Raw genomic sequence first — 16,827 nt, 5'->3', positions numbered from 1 at the left:
GACACGAAATTCGCATGTTAGACACATTAGACAATTTATTTGCGTCTGATTTTGAAAAAAAAAACAGCTTATTGATTCAGCTTTTTAAACTAGACTACGGCAAGGCCTACATGTTAGGTAATCTAGTCATGTTAGGGTAAGGGATCGGGATGCATCAAAAATGTCAGTCATATTGACATTTACAAATAGCCGTAAGTGAGAAACAAAAATGGCGTAGTCCATTTTTTTTTCTTTTTGACTTCTGTTCTAGCTTAGAAACAAATTGACTACTCAAAACTACCACTGTTAAAATCAACCTGCCCTATGCTAGTGTACATATTTAGCTGCTATGCCTGGTGAAGGCCTTATTGCAGAATCCGGGCTATACTTCATGAAACAAAACAAACTGGCCTACTTTTCTCAAATTAGGCCTAGCCATCTAAACTGGCATGCTATAATCTTACCTTCAATTCCAACTTCTTCTGAGACTTTGTTCCATTGCTTTCATTACAAGCAACCTATTCTTGTGGTCTTTATCTGCTTTAGAGTATACTTTTCTATAATTTCTAGCTGATAGAATAAATTTTTCAATATTCATTTTGATCATGTCCAGCCTATAGATTTGATGCGATCTGTTCATCAAAATAATTGGAGAAGTTGAAATTCATAAACTGTTATGATATTTTGGAAAAATCGGATAGATTGTAACCGAAATTCACACATATCTGCGATATTTAGATATCTTGCCGAATTTTCGTGTTCATATGAGAATTACCGTAGGTTTGGGAACCCATGGTGGGACGCTTCAACAAAAAAAAAAGAAGATATATCTAGCAATTATATAAACTTCAATAGTCAGTACAGTATTGATAATAATTATGAAAGGTAGTGGGTTTTTAATATGTCATTTCAGTTTTTGTCTAATTCATATGACATAAACATATATTACTAGCAGTGATGTTGGCCTATAAACCTTTTAGTAACAGCAGTTAGTATTACTTAATAGTAGATACGAAGAAAAAGAAGGATTAGTCAGGGTAAAAGTAGTCGGACTAAGGATAAGATAAAAACAAGAATGATAAACTAGACAAGCAGTGCTGATCTGTGTTTCATGGTCCTATAGTCAGGAAATGCTACAATGGCGTCAATTGGGCGTCCTAGATTCTGAAAAAGACGCTTTTGGAGGGAATTTTTTGTGAAAAATACGATTTCGGTATTTTTATTGAAAAAACGCCAAATATGCCCCCAGCCATCTAAATTCTTGTTAACTGGCGCAACCGAAGGGCCAAGGATAGGCGTGTTAGGAATTTGCATGATGTAGTCTTTAGCTATTTTTACGTGTTATTAATTATTATTCCATCAGTAAATACAGCATTGACAATAACCATTTAAGGCTGCATATTGTTATGAAAATTTTATTTCTGTTTTAATTTTGGTTTGGCACGATAAATGCTTGCACATATAGTGATAGTAGTAATGTTGGTTCATCAGCTTTTTTGGTAACAGCAGTAGGAATCAGGTGATAGTAGGAACGTGATAGCAGTAGTAGTCGTGATAAAACATATGTTAGTCTTTACCGTAGACAAACTGTGCATAATAGACAAGTCCAACTTGTCCATACTTCAGTGTTAAAGAAAAAGTTGTCTGGAATATGCGTGTCTAGAAGCTATTAAATAAATAAAAATGTTTTTTCAATTGAAAGTAAGGAGCAATATTAATACTAAAAACTAACAGAAATTACTCGGTAAATGAAGGGGGCACCTCCCTCCTCAATACCTTATTCTTCACGCTAAAGTTTTTAATATTTTTGAAAAAGTTTCCTATTCTAATTGAACCGCCTGTGTTTCACGAGTCGTTCTCAAAAAATGGGACAAACAGTCAAAATTTAGCGTAACGAGGAAGTTATTCAAGACGGTCTTCATATAAAGAATAATTTCTGTTCTTTTTGAATTGTAATGCCTAAAAAGAAACTAATTTTTTTTTTCATTTCTCATCGTTTTTTAAATAATACCAATAAATCTGGCTCACCCTCCATGAATAACTCCCATCTCAAAAAAACCCTCTGTGAAAAGTTTCTCCCACGTAAAATACACCCCCCCCCCCTGTAAAATTTATTCTGGGAAATTCCATCCTCGCTGCAAAATCCCCCTCCGTAAAATTTTTTACAGACGGTTCAGCCTGAAAAATTCTCCTTAGGATACTTTCATTTGAAAAAGGCTTTAAGTTCCATTCTTTCCAGTTACTCCAGAAATCCCTCCCTTCCGTTTAAATTATTTCCTGGAAATCCAAACACGCTGGAAATTTCTCTTGGAACACATCCCCACATGTAAAATTGAGTATGCAAAGAATTCATTAATATCAATATTCTATTTTATAGAGTGTCGGTTACTATTGAGCCGTGTCACTCCTTACTTACATTTCGTTACCACGAACTATTTTATTCATGATGATAATGCTTTATGATACAAGGCAGTGTTGCAATGTTATTTATACGATCAACTTATCCAAATGATCAATTTATGGTTATTAAATAATACTTCTTAAACGGCCTTAGGATTAAAGCTGGTAAGTAATCACAAGAACATTTATGATTACTTCATGGGTTATCTTTAATTTCTTTTTTTTTTTTGTAAAGATCATATGAATAAGCATGCTTATAATAAGGCATAAACAAATCCTAATGCTCAGTTAAGCATACTTTTAGTTGATTTTCGTACTCTGTTAATGCAAAGTATAATCTCAAACACACATGCTTCAGCCCAAATCAGTAACTTTAATGATACCTGTATTTATGAATTTAGGCATGCTTCGCCAGTCAGTCAAGTCATAGAACAGTTATGAACTTAAGCCTGTTTCCTCTGAGATATCTTTCAGGTACAGCAGTAGGTTTGTCCTGTTGCTTTTACCCCTGCTGCTAATAACTCTTTATTGCGAGATTTTGGTAGAAGTCTAACATATGTTGCTTTTACAGAAAGTGAAATACTCCACAGGACAAATGAACAGGATGTTATAATTTGGAAAACTACATATAAACTTTCTTTGGTGCAAAAACGAATGATTTTTTTTGCCCTTGAGTCACAGCCAAGAGTGTGAGAGTTGAAGCAGAGTGTGCAGTCTACGCTAAAGAAGACTATCTAAAGCTGCTCCACTAAACTTCTGCTTCTTCGAGTAGTATTTCTGCTTCCGGGTGGGAATCTCCGTTTAAACAAGCAGCCGACAGTTGCGAATTGAAGTCAAATAAAGATTGAAATATGCTTAATATGTATAACAGTTTTTAACTCAATTGCCAAAATATTTTCTTAGAATAACAAATAGAAAACTTGGAAATCCAAAAAAACAAAACTTTTTTAACGCTTCAAAAGGGCCGCTATTTACTTTTACAAGCCATTTCGGTTTTGATTCCCTTGAGCTGGTCATTTCTTTTTCTATGTTGTAGAGTGAGGTTAAGGAATGGCGTTATAAATGCTTCCTAAACTTTAATAGTTTCTCTTGCTAAAGATACTAAAATACTAGACAGCGATACTTTAATCTATGGTAAGAAAATCAATTTCTGAACTAAGAAAGATAGAATTTGATTGAGAATACTAATCGATACTTCTTAAAGAGTTGATGCATATAAAATTCATCAGGTTTTTTTTAGCGAAATTTGTTCATCAAATACCCATTTTCAGCTTTTTGAGGTGCTGAATACTTTTTAATCTTGGCACACACTGAAAAAAAGAAAATGGGTTTGCTCAAAAATGAGCAAAGACAAAACATAATTCGTTGCAAACATATTCTGAAGGCAAAAAATAGAAACATGCTAATGCCTAAAAATGGCAATCAAGTCAATTGCTTTAATTTTGCCGTTGCTAGTATGCTTCACAAGAATTCATTTTAGTAAACTCATTCGCTAGTTCTTTTGATAGAATACACAATCTAAATGTATGTATAAGGGGCAATTTTTATTAGCATGATTGAATAATATTATAACGATGTATTATGATTGAAGGAAAGTTGAACTCGTTTGTAGTCGCAATTTTTTCACCGCATATCAGTAGTTTTCCACGCATTTTTATGCAAGATAAATGAGTTTTCTGAATTGTGCTTCACCACAAATCGTAACATGTGAGAACTAAGGGCAAGGGCTTACGGAGTGAATGTTGTTTACAGCGCTACCTATTTTATCTAATTTTTTATTTTTCTATTCAACTAAAAACTTTAAAATATAACAGATCAGCAACATTTAATCAAAATCAAATGATTCAATCATGGAAAACCTACCTAAAAATCCTGTACTGGAAACCAAAGTTGTATACCATGTAGATGATGAAGAGACCCCTTATATGGTTAAAATCCCTGTACCTCCTGATGAAGTTACTCTGTCTGACTTTAAGAATATTTTAAACAGACCAAACTATAAATTTTTCTTTAAATCTGTTGATGATGACTTCGGGTAAGTTGTGTGTCTAGAAGGACTTGGATCTAGGCAAATTTGTGATTCTAGGGCTTTTATTGTCTTGCAAAGCTGCTGGGATAGGTGAATGAAAGTTCACCTTTTTTCAGGATTTGAGCTGAGATTCCAGGTTTTGCCTAATACACTCATTCAAACCTAAAAAATATTCTCTGATGTTCCGCCACCCTAATAGGAGCCAGTTTCATTACTAGCCTAAATTTTTCAGGGGGGGGGGAGGAATTTTACTTACTGGCTGATCATTTTTTAGAAAGTGCCCAAAGATATTGAGGAAGCCCATCCCCTGTAGGCTATGTGGTTACTCTGTTAGCAGCAACTGAAAAAAACATGGGCAATTTTCCATTTAACATCAGCCTAGAATTAAGATAGCCTAGCTAAGAAAGTGGTAGCCTGTAGGCTATGCTACCTTTAGAATCATAATTTCATCCTAAATCTAAATATAGCCTAACACTTATTTGAAGTAAAGGTAAATTTCTAATTGATTGACTTTTGGCTATCTTGGAAACAGGTTAGGTTAGGAAAATGAAACTCTCAGGGATGGGTCTACAGGCTAAAGTATGTCCCCGGAAGGTATTTTAAAGTACCCACCTCCACTCCTTCTCCCTCTAGAGGGCCCTGAAATTTGCCTACATGACAGGTCTATACCTATTGAAATTTTGACAAAAAAAAATTTTACCTTAATTTTCTGTTACTAGTTGCTTTATCTCTGCTTTTAGTTCTGAAAATGCAAATTCCTGTTATTTGAGTAGAATTTTGAGCCATATCAATGTTTTTTTTTTCAAAAATTTAGGAAATGTATTTGCATATCTTTAAAACCTTATAAAATGGAATTGAGCAAAGTTATGATGCTGAAAACAATTTTTTGTACTTCAATTAAGCAGAAGATCTTATGCAAATTTTCTAATTTTCTGTTATTTTATTGACAAGTTTTAGCTTCATCATTTTTAGGACAGGAAACCACACCCTTCTCCCTTCTGTCCAGGTAACTGTATAAAAACAATATTTTATGTTATCAAAATTATTCTGCAGAAAGATGAGAGCCATCACCCACAGTAATGATTATTTTAGTTTAGTCTAAAATATTTCTCAGAATGAAGGAAGGGTCTGACTTATCTGTTATTAATTAAAAAAACCTTACAAAGAAGAGTAAAGGCCATATTAAACTTAAAATCAGAAGAAATAAAAACCTACAATAACACTGGGTAACAACAATTTTTTTTTTTAATTGTCTGTGGCTTTTCAGCTGAATTAGACTAATTTTGATACTTTGAATTGGTAGATGACCTTGGTTTTTCTCAATCAGGTCAGGATTTTTTGCTATTGAAATTTAAAAAAATCTTTTGGATAAACAAATTTCTTCTAATCATCAGCTTAGAAACCCCTGGTGATTCTTTCCATTTCCCCCAAAAAAAAGTGAACATATCCAAATTCAGTTTTATGTGCTCCATCAGATCTGATCAGCATAATTCATAATATTAGTTAAAGAATAAGCATTACATGACACAAAATTTTAGAGTTTATGGCTTAAATTTCTTCAATTCCCATATGTAAGCAGCTACTGGGTTGTCTCTCTTCAGCAATCAGTAGTAGTCTGCCATCATGACTGGGTCTCACCTGCCCTGGTACCTCTCCTTCATTTTGTGCATGTCCTGATGGAACCTTTCTCCCTGCTCATCAGTCATTGCCCCAAGGTTTTCAAGAAACTTCTCTATGTGTGAAAACAGGGAGTGCATCTTTATACTAATCAAACACCCAAGTTTTTGCAAGGCCTCTATCATACTGCTGGCAAGTTTAGTGCAGTTTGCTGCCTTTGTGTTGCCCAGAAAGTTGTTCACTACCTTTAAAAACAGTTTTCACACAGAGAACTCTGGTATATTCATGGAGTTTTTGAGCTCTGTGTCATTTATGAGCTGCTGTTGGGTCATTGAAAATTCTGGCTTTCAGCTTTTCAGTGCTCATTTGAGGAAAGGCTTGGTACAGCTTGTTGAAGCACCTTTCATCCTTGTCCAAAGTGCATGCAAACTATTTCATTAATCCAAGCTTCATAGGTAGTGGCAGAATTAATATCTTCTCCTGGTCAACAAGAGGTTTATTTATGATGTTTCTTGGCCCAGGTACTAATTGCTCTTGCACTGCCTAGTCTTTCTTTACATAATGCTGGGCTCTCTTTGAATAGTCCCACATACATATAAAGCATGGGTACTTTGTGAACCCAGATTGCTGACCAAGTAGAAAGGTCACCATCTTGGTCAGTGCAGATGATCCATTGGTGCTACTCATATTAGATTTTGTTGAGCAAATACTTCAATGCTTCATATTTCTCTTTGAGAGTTGTGAAGTGTGCAAGAGGGATTGAGGCAAACTGATTTCTGTTGTGGAGGAGCACACACTTTAAAGAGTGCTTGTTGCTGTCAAAGAAATGTTGCCAACCTCTTGGATTGTATTGAGGAGCACCAAGTTTACCAATAAGACCAGAAAAATTTTGGCACTACATAAGGTCTTCCTCATGGCTGAGTATTTCATTTAGTCCTCATGCCTTCTACAAAAGGAAGTGATATGTGTGTCCTCACCATGTAGATTTTTTCTTTCAGTCTGGAGGCCAACAGATCAGAGGAAGTCTTTGACAAGCTGAGATCCCAAACCAGATCATTAAGCTCACATTGTGAAAAGGGCTGCAGACAACCTTGTGCTTTATACTCCTCTTCTGTATATCCTCCTTCATCTGCACTGGTGGCCTTGCTGTCACTGCTGGGAAGCCCAATGAACACTGGTAAAGGAATTTCTTTGTAGTGAGCAACTGGATGGCAGGCAGATGGAAGGCCAGGGTACTGAAGGCTGTGCTGATTCTTCTGGTTTATGCCAGTAGTATTGATGGTGCAGAAGTAACATTCCAATGTTTGGTATAACAGCTCCCTCTAAACCACCAGAATCTCAAACTTCAGTGAAATTTTGGCATCCTTTGTACACCAGTGGAGGTATTCCATGCATATCTTACACACTCTTGTGGTGTTGAGGAATTATCTTGGTCCCCCAGCTTGACTTCAAAGTAAGCCTTGTATGTGTGCTTTACAAATCCTGTGATGTTCATTCTGTCCACTGACAGCACATAATCTCTGCAGATGTAGCAGAGAACATCAGGATTATTACTGCATCACTATCACACTTAAGTGATATCTATCAACTTAAAGAAGTAAAAATTGCAGATTAATGTCAGGCAATGAAATTTCAGATCAATTTGATTGACTAAGGGTTAGCTAAATTATCTTGCAATCATGCATACATGTATGCAGCTATTTACAGGAATAAGTTAGGGTTTTAATTTGATGTATTCTTCAAGAAAATAGGATGAACTCAAAGTTTGGATATTAGCATATGTATAGCTTGTCAGATAGGCCTATGGCTGTATCTCAAAAAGTCGACCCCATAGAGCAAAATGGATGTGATATTCAGGCTCAGAACACCAAAATTAGTCTAAATCAATTGAGATGTCCCTGATGATTTTTTGGCTGTTACCCAGTGTAATTAAAACTCAAAACAGCCATAAATTACTATTAAAGAATAAATGAAACTCGTGAACAAATAGACAATCATGACAAAAAAACATACAACAGATACTAATGTAAATGAACAAATAAATCTTAAAATGAGTAAAGTTGAATATTATTTTTTTTTTTTTTTGGGGGGGGGCTTCATACATATCACAGGGAAAGTGGATATCCCCTTGTTTGCAAGTATGTAAGTCATTATGGTCATTAGTATGATTTTTTTACTAATATGTTGTTTTTTTGCAGTGTTGTTAAAGAAGAAATAGTTGAAGATGATGCAAGATTGCCTTGTTTCAATGGTCGCATTGTTTCATGGGTAAATATTTGGTATACTATGATCTTAGCCAGTGCCTCCGAAACTAGGCATCCTGGCACCCTGAGAACTGTGAAGTTGTTTGGTATTTTTTTTTTAAGAACAATTTTATTAGAAATAAACATTTCTTAATCGATAGCACAACATAAACGAAGCTTGTGTGGCTGTGCTAAATTCAAAGAAAATAAAGAGATAATATGGAGAATGAGACCACATACCAAAATCAACAACAATAAAAAAAAAAACATAAACAATACATTACCTTGCATGACCCCAAGACAACAAAAAAAAATACATAAATATTACAAATGAAAACCTATAGAAAATTAATTTTGGTTAATCTGTCTCAAGGTATACCTACCAAGCAACTCCACACGTATATCAGACTTAAACTGGCCAAAGCTACCTATTTCCTTGATATCTATACTCAGTTTATTCCAAAGTTTTGAAGCTCTGTGAATAAGTGAAAAGAAAACCTACTTGAAACTAATCGAGCAACCTCAGTATTACCTCGTATCCGAGTAATGTGGAGATGAACATCAGACCTCTCCCAAAATATTCCTGTAAAACAATCAGGAAGGCTCTCACTGAAATACTTATATATAAAAATCAATGTATAAAAATCAGATTATCCAGCTGCAATCATTATATTTAAATCTCTATACACAGACCTCAAAGACTCCTGATTCCCAACACCACAAAAAACTTGGATAGCATTATTCTGGATCACACGGATTGGACAATCTATTGAAGGGAAAGTACCAAGCCAAATCGACAAGTAATACAAAATGTAAGGGTGAATCAGGGAAAATTATAACAATCATAGAACATTTGGGGGAAAATATGTTTTAATTTGCACATGATACCTAAGGTTACATGACAATATTTTCGAAACTGACTTCACATGATATTTAAATGATAGGGTTTCATCAACCTTGATTCCAAGGTATTTGGTGAACCTTGTTTATTTAATAATTCCCTGCTCTGAAATCATTTCTTTAAACCAAGGGTAAAAATTCGGAAATCAAGTGAAAATAACAAAATTTGACTTATCTATATTCAGATCAAGGTGGTTTATTTTAAGCCATGTACATTTCTTGCTCATTGCTGCATCTATTGTTGACATGAACAGTCAAACAGTTTGTGGATACAAACTGTTTATGCTGATTTTAAATATATAAGTTTCATCAAATTTAGCCTTTGTCATCAAAAGTTACGAGCCTGAGAAAATTTGCCTTATTTTGGAAAATAGGGGGAAACACCCCCTAAAAGTCATAGAATCTTAACGAAAGTCACACCATTGCATTTGGCGTATCAGAGAACCCTATAGCGAAAATTTCAAGCTTCTATCTGTAAAAATGTGGATTTTCGTATTTTTTTTTGCCAGAAGACAAATCACTGGTGCATGTTTATTTTTTATATATTTTTTTTTTCTTTTCCCCATGGGTCATCGTATCGACCAAGTGGTCCTAGAATGTCGCAAGAAGGCTCATTCTAATGGAAATGAAAAGTTCTAGTGCCCTTTTTAAGTGACCAAAAAAATTGGAGGACACCTAGGCCCCCTCCCACGCTCATTTTTTCCCAAAGTCAACGGATCAAATTTTTGAGATAGCCATTTTGTTCCGCATAGTCGAAAACCATAATAACTATTTCTTTGGGAATGAATTTACCCCCACAATCCCTGGGGGAAGGGCTGCAAGTTACAAACTTTGACCAGTGTTTACATACAGTAATAGTTATTGGGAAGTTTACAGACGTTTTCAGGGGGATTTTTTTGGTTTGGGAGGTGGGGTTGAGGAGAGTGGGCTATGTGGAAGGATCTTTCCTTGGAGGAATATGTCATGGGGGAAGGCAAGTTCAATGAAAAGGGCGCAGGATTTCTAGCATTACTATAAAAAAAAAACAATGACAAAATAAACATGAAAACGTTTTTTCAATTGAAATTAAGGAGTAGCATTGACACTTAAAACGAACAGAGATTATTACGCATATGAGGGGTTCTAAAAATACTTTAGCGTAAAGAGCGAGGTATCTAGGAGGAGATAAATACCTTGCTCTTTATGCTAAAGTATTTTTAGTAATTTCAATTATCTATTCTACGGCCTTACTGATTCAGTGGTCATTCTTAAAGAATTGGGACAAAATTTAAGATTTGGTGTATACATAATAAAAATATAAGAATATAAAAGTTTGTTATGTAAGTTAATTCTTAAGTTACGTATATTTTTTCTAATAAAAACGTTTGTTAAAAATTAAAAGTTCTAGTTGCCTTTTTAAGTAATCGAAAAATTAGAGGGCAACTAGGCCTACTTCCCCACGCCTTATTTCTCAAAATCGTCTGATCAAAGCTAAGAGAAAGCCATTTAGCCAAAAAAAAAAGAATTAATATGCAGATTTCATTTTAATAATTTATGTGCCGAGAGCCAAAATCAAACATGCACTAATTCAAAAACATTCAGAAATTAAATAAAAAAAACTAGTTTTTTTTAACTGAAAGTAACGAGCGACATTAAAACTTAAAACGAACAGAAAGTACTCCATATATGAAATGGGTTGTCCCCTCTGCAATCCCTTGCTCTTTACACTAAAGTTTGACTCTTTGCCACAATTCTACTTTTTAAAACAATTAAAAGCTTTGGCGTAAAGAGCGAGGGATTGCAGAGGGGACAACCCATTTCATATACGGAGTAATTTCTGTTCGTTTAAGTTTTAATGTCGCTCGTTACGTTCAGTTAAAAAAACTAGTTTTTTTTTATTTAATTGTTCCATAGAGGCAGCACATACCAAGGTTGTATCATCAGCAAATATGGGAATAATAACCTGGGTCTTACTCGGACCATTGTCAACAAAGTCCTCAATTCTGGGCAGAGCTTTCACAACAAGCAGCAGATCATTAATAAAAATTAAAAACAGAGTCGGACCCAGTATGGATCCTTGGGAAACCCCCAATTAACAACATTTTTACTAGACAAAAATCCTTGTAAATTGACATACTGCTGTCTATTTTGAAGATAACTGCAAAGCAAATCCAATGTAGACCCCTTAATCCATAAAATTCACATTTAAAAAAAATAATATTTGATGGTCAACAGTGTCAAATGCCTTAATTAAGTCCAAAAATATACCAGCTACCCTAAGCTTTTTATCAAGAGCATCATTAATTATAGTAGTAATAAATGAAATCGCCATTTGTGTTGTTCTACCCTTCCTAAAACCAAACTGATTCGGATGTAGAATTTTATGATGTTCCAAATGCTCATAAATTCTAATATTGATACATTTTTCTAAAACTCGTGAAACAACAAGTAATAATGAAATTGGTCTATAATTCCCCAAATCATTCTTGTTACCACCTTTAAACACAGGAGTTATCCTTGCGATTTTAAGACAATTGGGGAACTTCCCTTGCTTAAAACAAGCATTAATAAGAGACGTAAATATATGTGAAGTGCTTGGAAACGCGTTTTTTAAAACAAGAAGGTTAATGGAATCACTCCCAGCCGAAGAACTTTTCATCTCAAAGATAATCTTACGAATTTCATCAAGAGTGACAGGTCTTAGATACATTGATACATCGACAGAAGTACCCATAAAAGTCTCAAGCAGAGGATCATTATCATAAGCTACTGTAGTACAAAATCGAGCACCAACAGTTGCAAAGTGTTCCGAAAGGACATTACATATTACATCTGGCTCATTCGCTTGTATAACCCATCACTTGTAGTAACTTCATCAGGCAGAACCAGGTCTGTTGAAGATATAAGACTTTTAATAATTGTCCATGTTTTAGCTGGGTTACCACAAGCATCTTTAAACTTACACTCGAAATATTTTTTCTTCGCGTTTTTCAAAAGTTAATTAAGAGCATTTCTATAATTTTTATAAATTCTAGTGCAAAATGGATCATTTTCATTCCTTATTGAATCCCTATATAGCTGGTCTTTCTTATTTATGCAATGCAGAAGACTAGGTGACAACCACGGCTTTTTGGGTATCTTTTTCCTTGACCTTGCCCAATTCATTATACAAGTTTTATTCAAAATAGAGATCAATGTATGATAAAATCTCTGAAAACTTATATTTATATCATCTAGATTTTCAACTACATTATTCCAATCAACATTAGAATTCTCTTGTTTAAACTTTTCTAGGGTTACTCTGGTTGAGCACAGGTAACATACTCATTTTCAGTCTAGGGCCTTGCTGCCTCGGGAAACAAACTTCAAAACTTGCCGAAATCCGAAAATGGTCAGAAACATCCATAACAATAACTCCCTGGATCTGAAAATTTAGAATTAGAAAAAATATTATCAAGTAGCTTTGCCGTTAAAGTGGTAACACGCGTACAAATATTAATAGTGGGAAATAAACTATATGACATGCAAAGCTGTAGGAAGTCCATAGGAGTATTCGAATTCATATCGTTAAGGTCAATATTAAAGTCCCCAAGCATGAAGAATGGGTAAAATAGCAAGTTTTTTTAATTTATTTTTTATGATTTTTCCAATAACAAATAAACACTCACTAATTTTAACAGCAGCAAACAAAATTTAAGAATCCAACAAACTCTTAGCATTGTACCAAGGCACTTTAATAACACGGTTGTCCTTTTTAACAGAGATGCTGGGTGGTAGGGTAGGAGGTACCCAGCATTCCACACCTATCCACCAAACGCTTACGTAACCCAAGTAATTCTTTATGCAAAACCCGTTCACGCGGTGTGACATCATCACTAATAAAAACAGCCTTATAAACACCGAACTCTTTCCCTTTTAATTTTTTTTGCATTGCTTAGAATCAAGAAACGCGCCTCGACACTGTTCCCAATTTAAAAAAAAAATTTGGAACAGGGAACCACAGTAATGGTGGTAACTTGTCAGTTGGGAGTGACGAACCATCTACAATCACCTCGGAAACCCGAGATGCAGCCTCGTTGAAGGGGACGTCATTAAGGCCCCAAAACAGCAAATTGTGCAAATTTTCCCGATTTTCATCAACAAGAGACTGGGACACAACCACATTCATTTCCTCATTGTATTTCTGAATCAGCTGTGACTGGGCTTTTACAAAACTTTGCAGAGCTAGAAGTTCCGATTTCACTGTTGCAATTTCATTGTCTGTTGCACTGCTTTTATTTTCTAGCACCATAACACGACTGTTAACTGTACCCAAATCATTCTGAATTTCAAGCACACTCTGTTTTAGAGTTTCCATGTTCACATTAATAGATTGGACCATTTCCAAAATTTTAATGATATTCTCTGCTTTCGTTTTCTGGCAGTCGGCATTGACACTCGTTTTCGAATTACTAGTAGAATTCATAACCGGATCCGATAACAAATATTAATGTTTAAATATAAATGCCACCGTAGGATACTTAAGGGTACTTAGTAAATAATAATGCAGGTTGTATGCATTACTATTTCTCCCCAGCTGTTCTATATAGGTGATGATAGTGATGATGGAAACTGGGTGGTGATAGAATGTAGGAGAGGATTCATTTGATTGGAAATTGAAAGGTCTAGCTTCCTTTTGAAAGTTGAAAGTGATTGAATTAAATTAAAATGCATTAAAAAAATAACAGTATTCTTGGCAGTCTTTCATGTGTGCTTTATAATATACAAAATAATATAGTAGCCTACACATTGATTGATTTTGGAAAATTAAAAAGTTGAAAATTCACAGCTCTATTCAAGGGAACAACCACAGGAAACAAAATATTTGTTTTATGAGAGAAATGTGGTATTTGCGCGTTTAAAGTATCATTAACATGGTGAACTCATTTTAAATCGCTTAAGGTGGTAACACCCAGTAATTTCATAGTGGTGACAGACATTTCAGGGGTGACAGACATTATTCAGGAGAAAGAACGGGAATTAGGCAGGAAAAAGAAGGCGGAATCTTAAGAAAATTAACCATTAAAATTGTTGATTTTGAAGGGTTGACTGTCATATTGTTAGTAGTAGCTTCATCTGATATATGTTCCAGGATATCCTCTGGGCTACTTTTTAGAGTTTTGAAACAAATCTCTTAAGACTGCTAGATCATGAACAAATTTCTTTCTATGAGACAAGTCGACACCAAGGTTATTTATTATTGCAAGATATAAAATTGGACTTAAAAGGGTTCCTTGAGGCATTCCATTTTAAATTGGGAGGGGGTCAGAATATACATTAAGGTATTCGACACCTTGGGTTCTATTACATAGGAAAGATGTAATTTTTTGAATTAAAAAGCGGTCAACCTGAAATTTATTGGATAGTTTTTCTACCAATGTATTGTTGTTAATTAAATCAATGTATTGTTGTTAATTGCTTTTTGCAAGTCCACTGCTATAATATTGTGGTGGATCTAGAGCATAAGTTTCCGAATTGCCTCTGGTCTGCATTTTGAATTATCTTTAATTCAACCACGCGAATAAAAAGCTTTCGTATAATTTAAAGAAAACAGGAGTAAGGATAATGTGGCGGATAGCATGAAAATCTCGCTTATTACCTTTATTTTTTATGGAAGTGATAAAAACTAATTTGCAATAATTTGGTAATTTACCTGTAGATGTAATTTTATTAGAAAGTATGGACAAAGGCTTTGAAAGAATGTCAGCAAAGGCTTTAATTAGTTCAATTAGAATTTCAAACAAACAAGTGCTGTATTTTTTTACGTTCTTAATTTTTTTCTCCACGTCTAAAGGCGAGATAAAGAAAAAATTGAGAGAGCTCAAATTAAAAGGAGTGTCTAAACTGAAGTGAGGGGAGGGAGGCTGTGTACTGTAGAGGAAAGGCATTTTTTCGGATCATTAGCTCTAACTAAAGGCTCTTCTTGGAGATGAAAATCAGCACTATTTTGAATTTTCCCACAATTTCTTTTTAATCTGTTATACCATTGTTTTGGCCAGTAGAGAACAAGTCCTTGACCTGATGCTTATAATATGAAGAAGTAGATTTATATATCTCTTTTTTAATATGTTTATGCAGTGAGCTAGCTTTGGATGTTTTACCATGTATCAGTAAATTCAATTTAATTTTAAATAATTGTTTCAATTCACATGATGTATGGTTTGCCATTAGAATATCTTTTGACCTGTTTTTCAGGGAACGAGTCTGTGTGTTTAGTTTTAGTCAGCTTTTTAAAGTTAGAAACTTTATCATCAGCGTCATTGTTCCCATTAGAAACAACCAGTTTTCATTTTTGATTCAAAGTCGAAAAAACTCGTTGTTAACTGGCCAATAGGAAAATTCAGAAACAGAGAACGTTTGGTTAAAACTGGAAAGAGGTTCAATTAATAAACAAAAATGGTAGCTTCCGCCTAAAGGGGGTAGAGGGACTGGCGATCAATAAAATATATGCATAATTGGGCAAATCAGATCAAGGATAGAATTGCCTTTGGTTGTTGTTATTTAAACTATCTGTTTTAAATTAAGGGAATTACATATGGAGTTTAATTTTAGATCATTAACATCACCTACCACAAAAATACCGGCGTTTGGGTATTTATAGAGGTAAAGTTGGCACTTCTCTGTAACTGTTGGTTGAATTGCTGTCTTTGTGCTGTATTTCGATTTGGGGGAGTAATAAACAAAACAACGAAATAAAAAGGACGTGGTAAAACCTTAGGTGCAGTGCTTGATGAGAGATTTTTTGCATGGATGCAGTTTGCTAAAAAAGGACAGTTAAAGAGGGCGGTGATTATTATAATTTCTATCTTTGACAGACTGGTAGGACACTCTTTCCGGGAGTAGATAAAGCAAAGGGAGAACCTTAAAATGAGCGTTAGTGCAACCATAACAACGATCACTGGAAAAACGGTACACATATTACCATGATTAAACTCGCGCTTAAGCTTACTACTCTTACAGATAGAGGTAGGATTTATATAAATGCAACAAATTGCAAAGCTCAGCTCCACAATTATAGCTTAAGAATTGTTTACAAACGTTTGAGGAAATGTCACTTGCGGTAAGGTCAGCGTTCGTATGGTGATTTCGTTCTCGAGGTTGGGAAAAATAGTTTAATGATTATAAGAACAATTTTGGTCAAATTTGCAATATCCATGCTTGAAAAACTTGCAGTTTTCTTTAACACTACTACCAGGACTATTTTTTCATTGAAACTTGGTTGAAGCACAATCATGTCCAAAATTACAATCATCTCGTAATTTGGAGGAACCAGCCAAAGTTATATTAGTACATTTACGAATGTGAGACAAAGGGACTTTTGTCCCTTTATTAATTTATTTTATTATTTATTAATTTTGTCCTTTATTTACTATTTTTGTCCTTTAGAATTAACTGTAATGGGCAACTTGTAAAAATATCCAAGAAGCTCGAATCTCTCTTCTGTACAAACACTGAAAAAGGGACTTTTTAAAGCATAAAGCACCCTGTACTCAGTGCAGACAGTTCTAACCCTTGGAATGAGGGAAGGCTGATATCTATCAGTAGATTTTTTAGTGTAGATGTAAATGCCTCTGGCATCCCAGTGAAAGGAAACTACTCCCCTTTTGTTTAGATATAGTAATTATTGTTGGATGGCTGGCT

The 16,827-nt window shown here is 34.6% G+C and overlaps 1 protein-coding gene across 3 annotated transcripts in view; it reads left to right on the top strand.

The window, feature by feature from the left end:
• The first annotated feature begins 4,179 nt into the window (after positions 1-4,179).
• LOC136030482 (segment polarity protein dishevelled homolog DVL-3-like) overlaps positions 4,180-16,827 on the top strand; it is an 86,118-nt gene continuing 73,470 nt past the window's right edge. For all 3 annotated transcript variants that reach the window (XM_065709499.1, XM_065709500.1, XM_065709498.1), the window contains exons 1-2: positions 4,180-4,414; positions 8,224-8,293. In XM_065709499.1, the coding sequence (XP_065565571.1) occupies positions 4,230-4,414; positions 8,224-8,293 (255 nt within the window). In that variant the 5' untranslated portion in view covers positions 4,180-4,229. The remainder of the gene's footprint in view (positions 4,415-8,223; positions 8,294-16,827) is intronic.

The sequence above is a fragment of the Artemia franciscana genome, chromosome 8, assembly GCF_032884065.1.
Source record: "Artemia franciscana chromosome 8, ASM3288406v1, whole genome shotgun sequence".
In the NCBI taxonomy this organism is placed as follows: Eukaryota; Metazoa; Arthropoda; class Branchiopoda; order Anostraca; family Artemiidae; genus Artemia; species Artemia franciscana.
The sequence above is the reverse complement of the archived record's forward strand: the minus strand, read 5'-3'. Positions and strand labels throughout refer to the sequence as shown.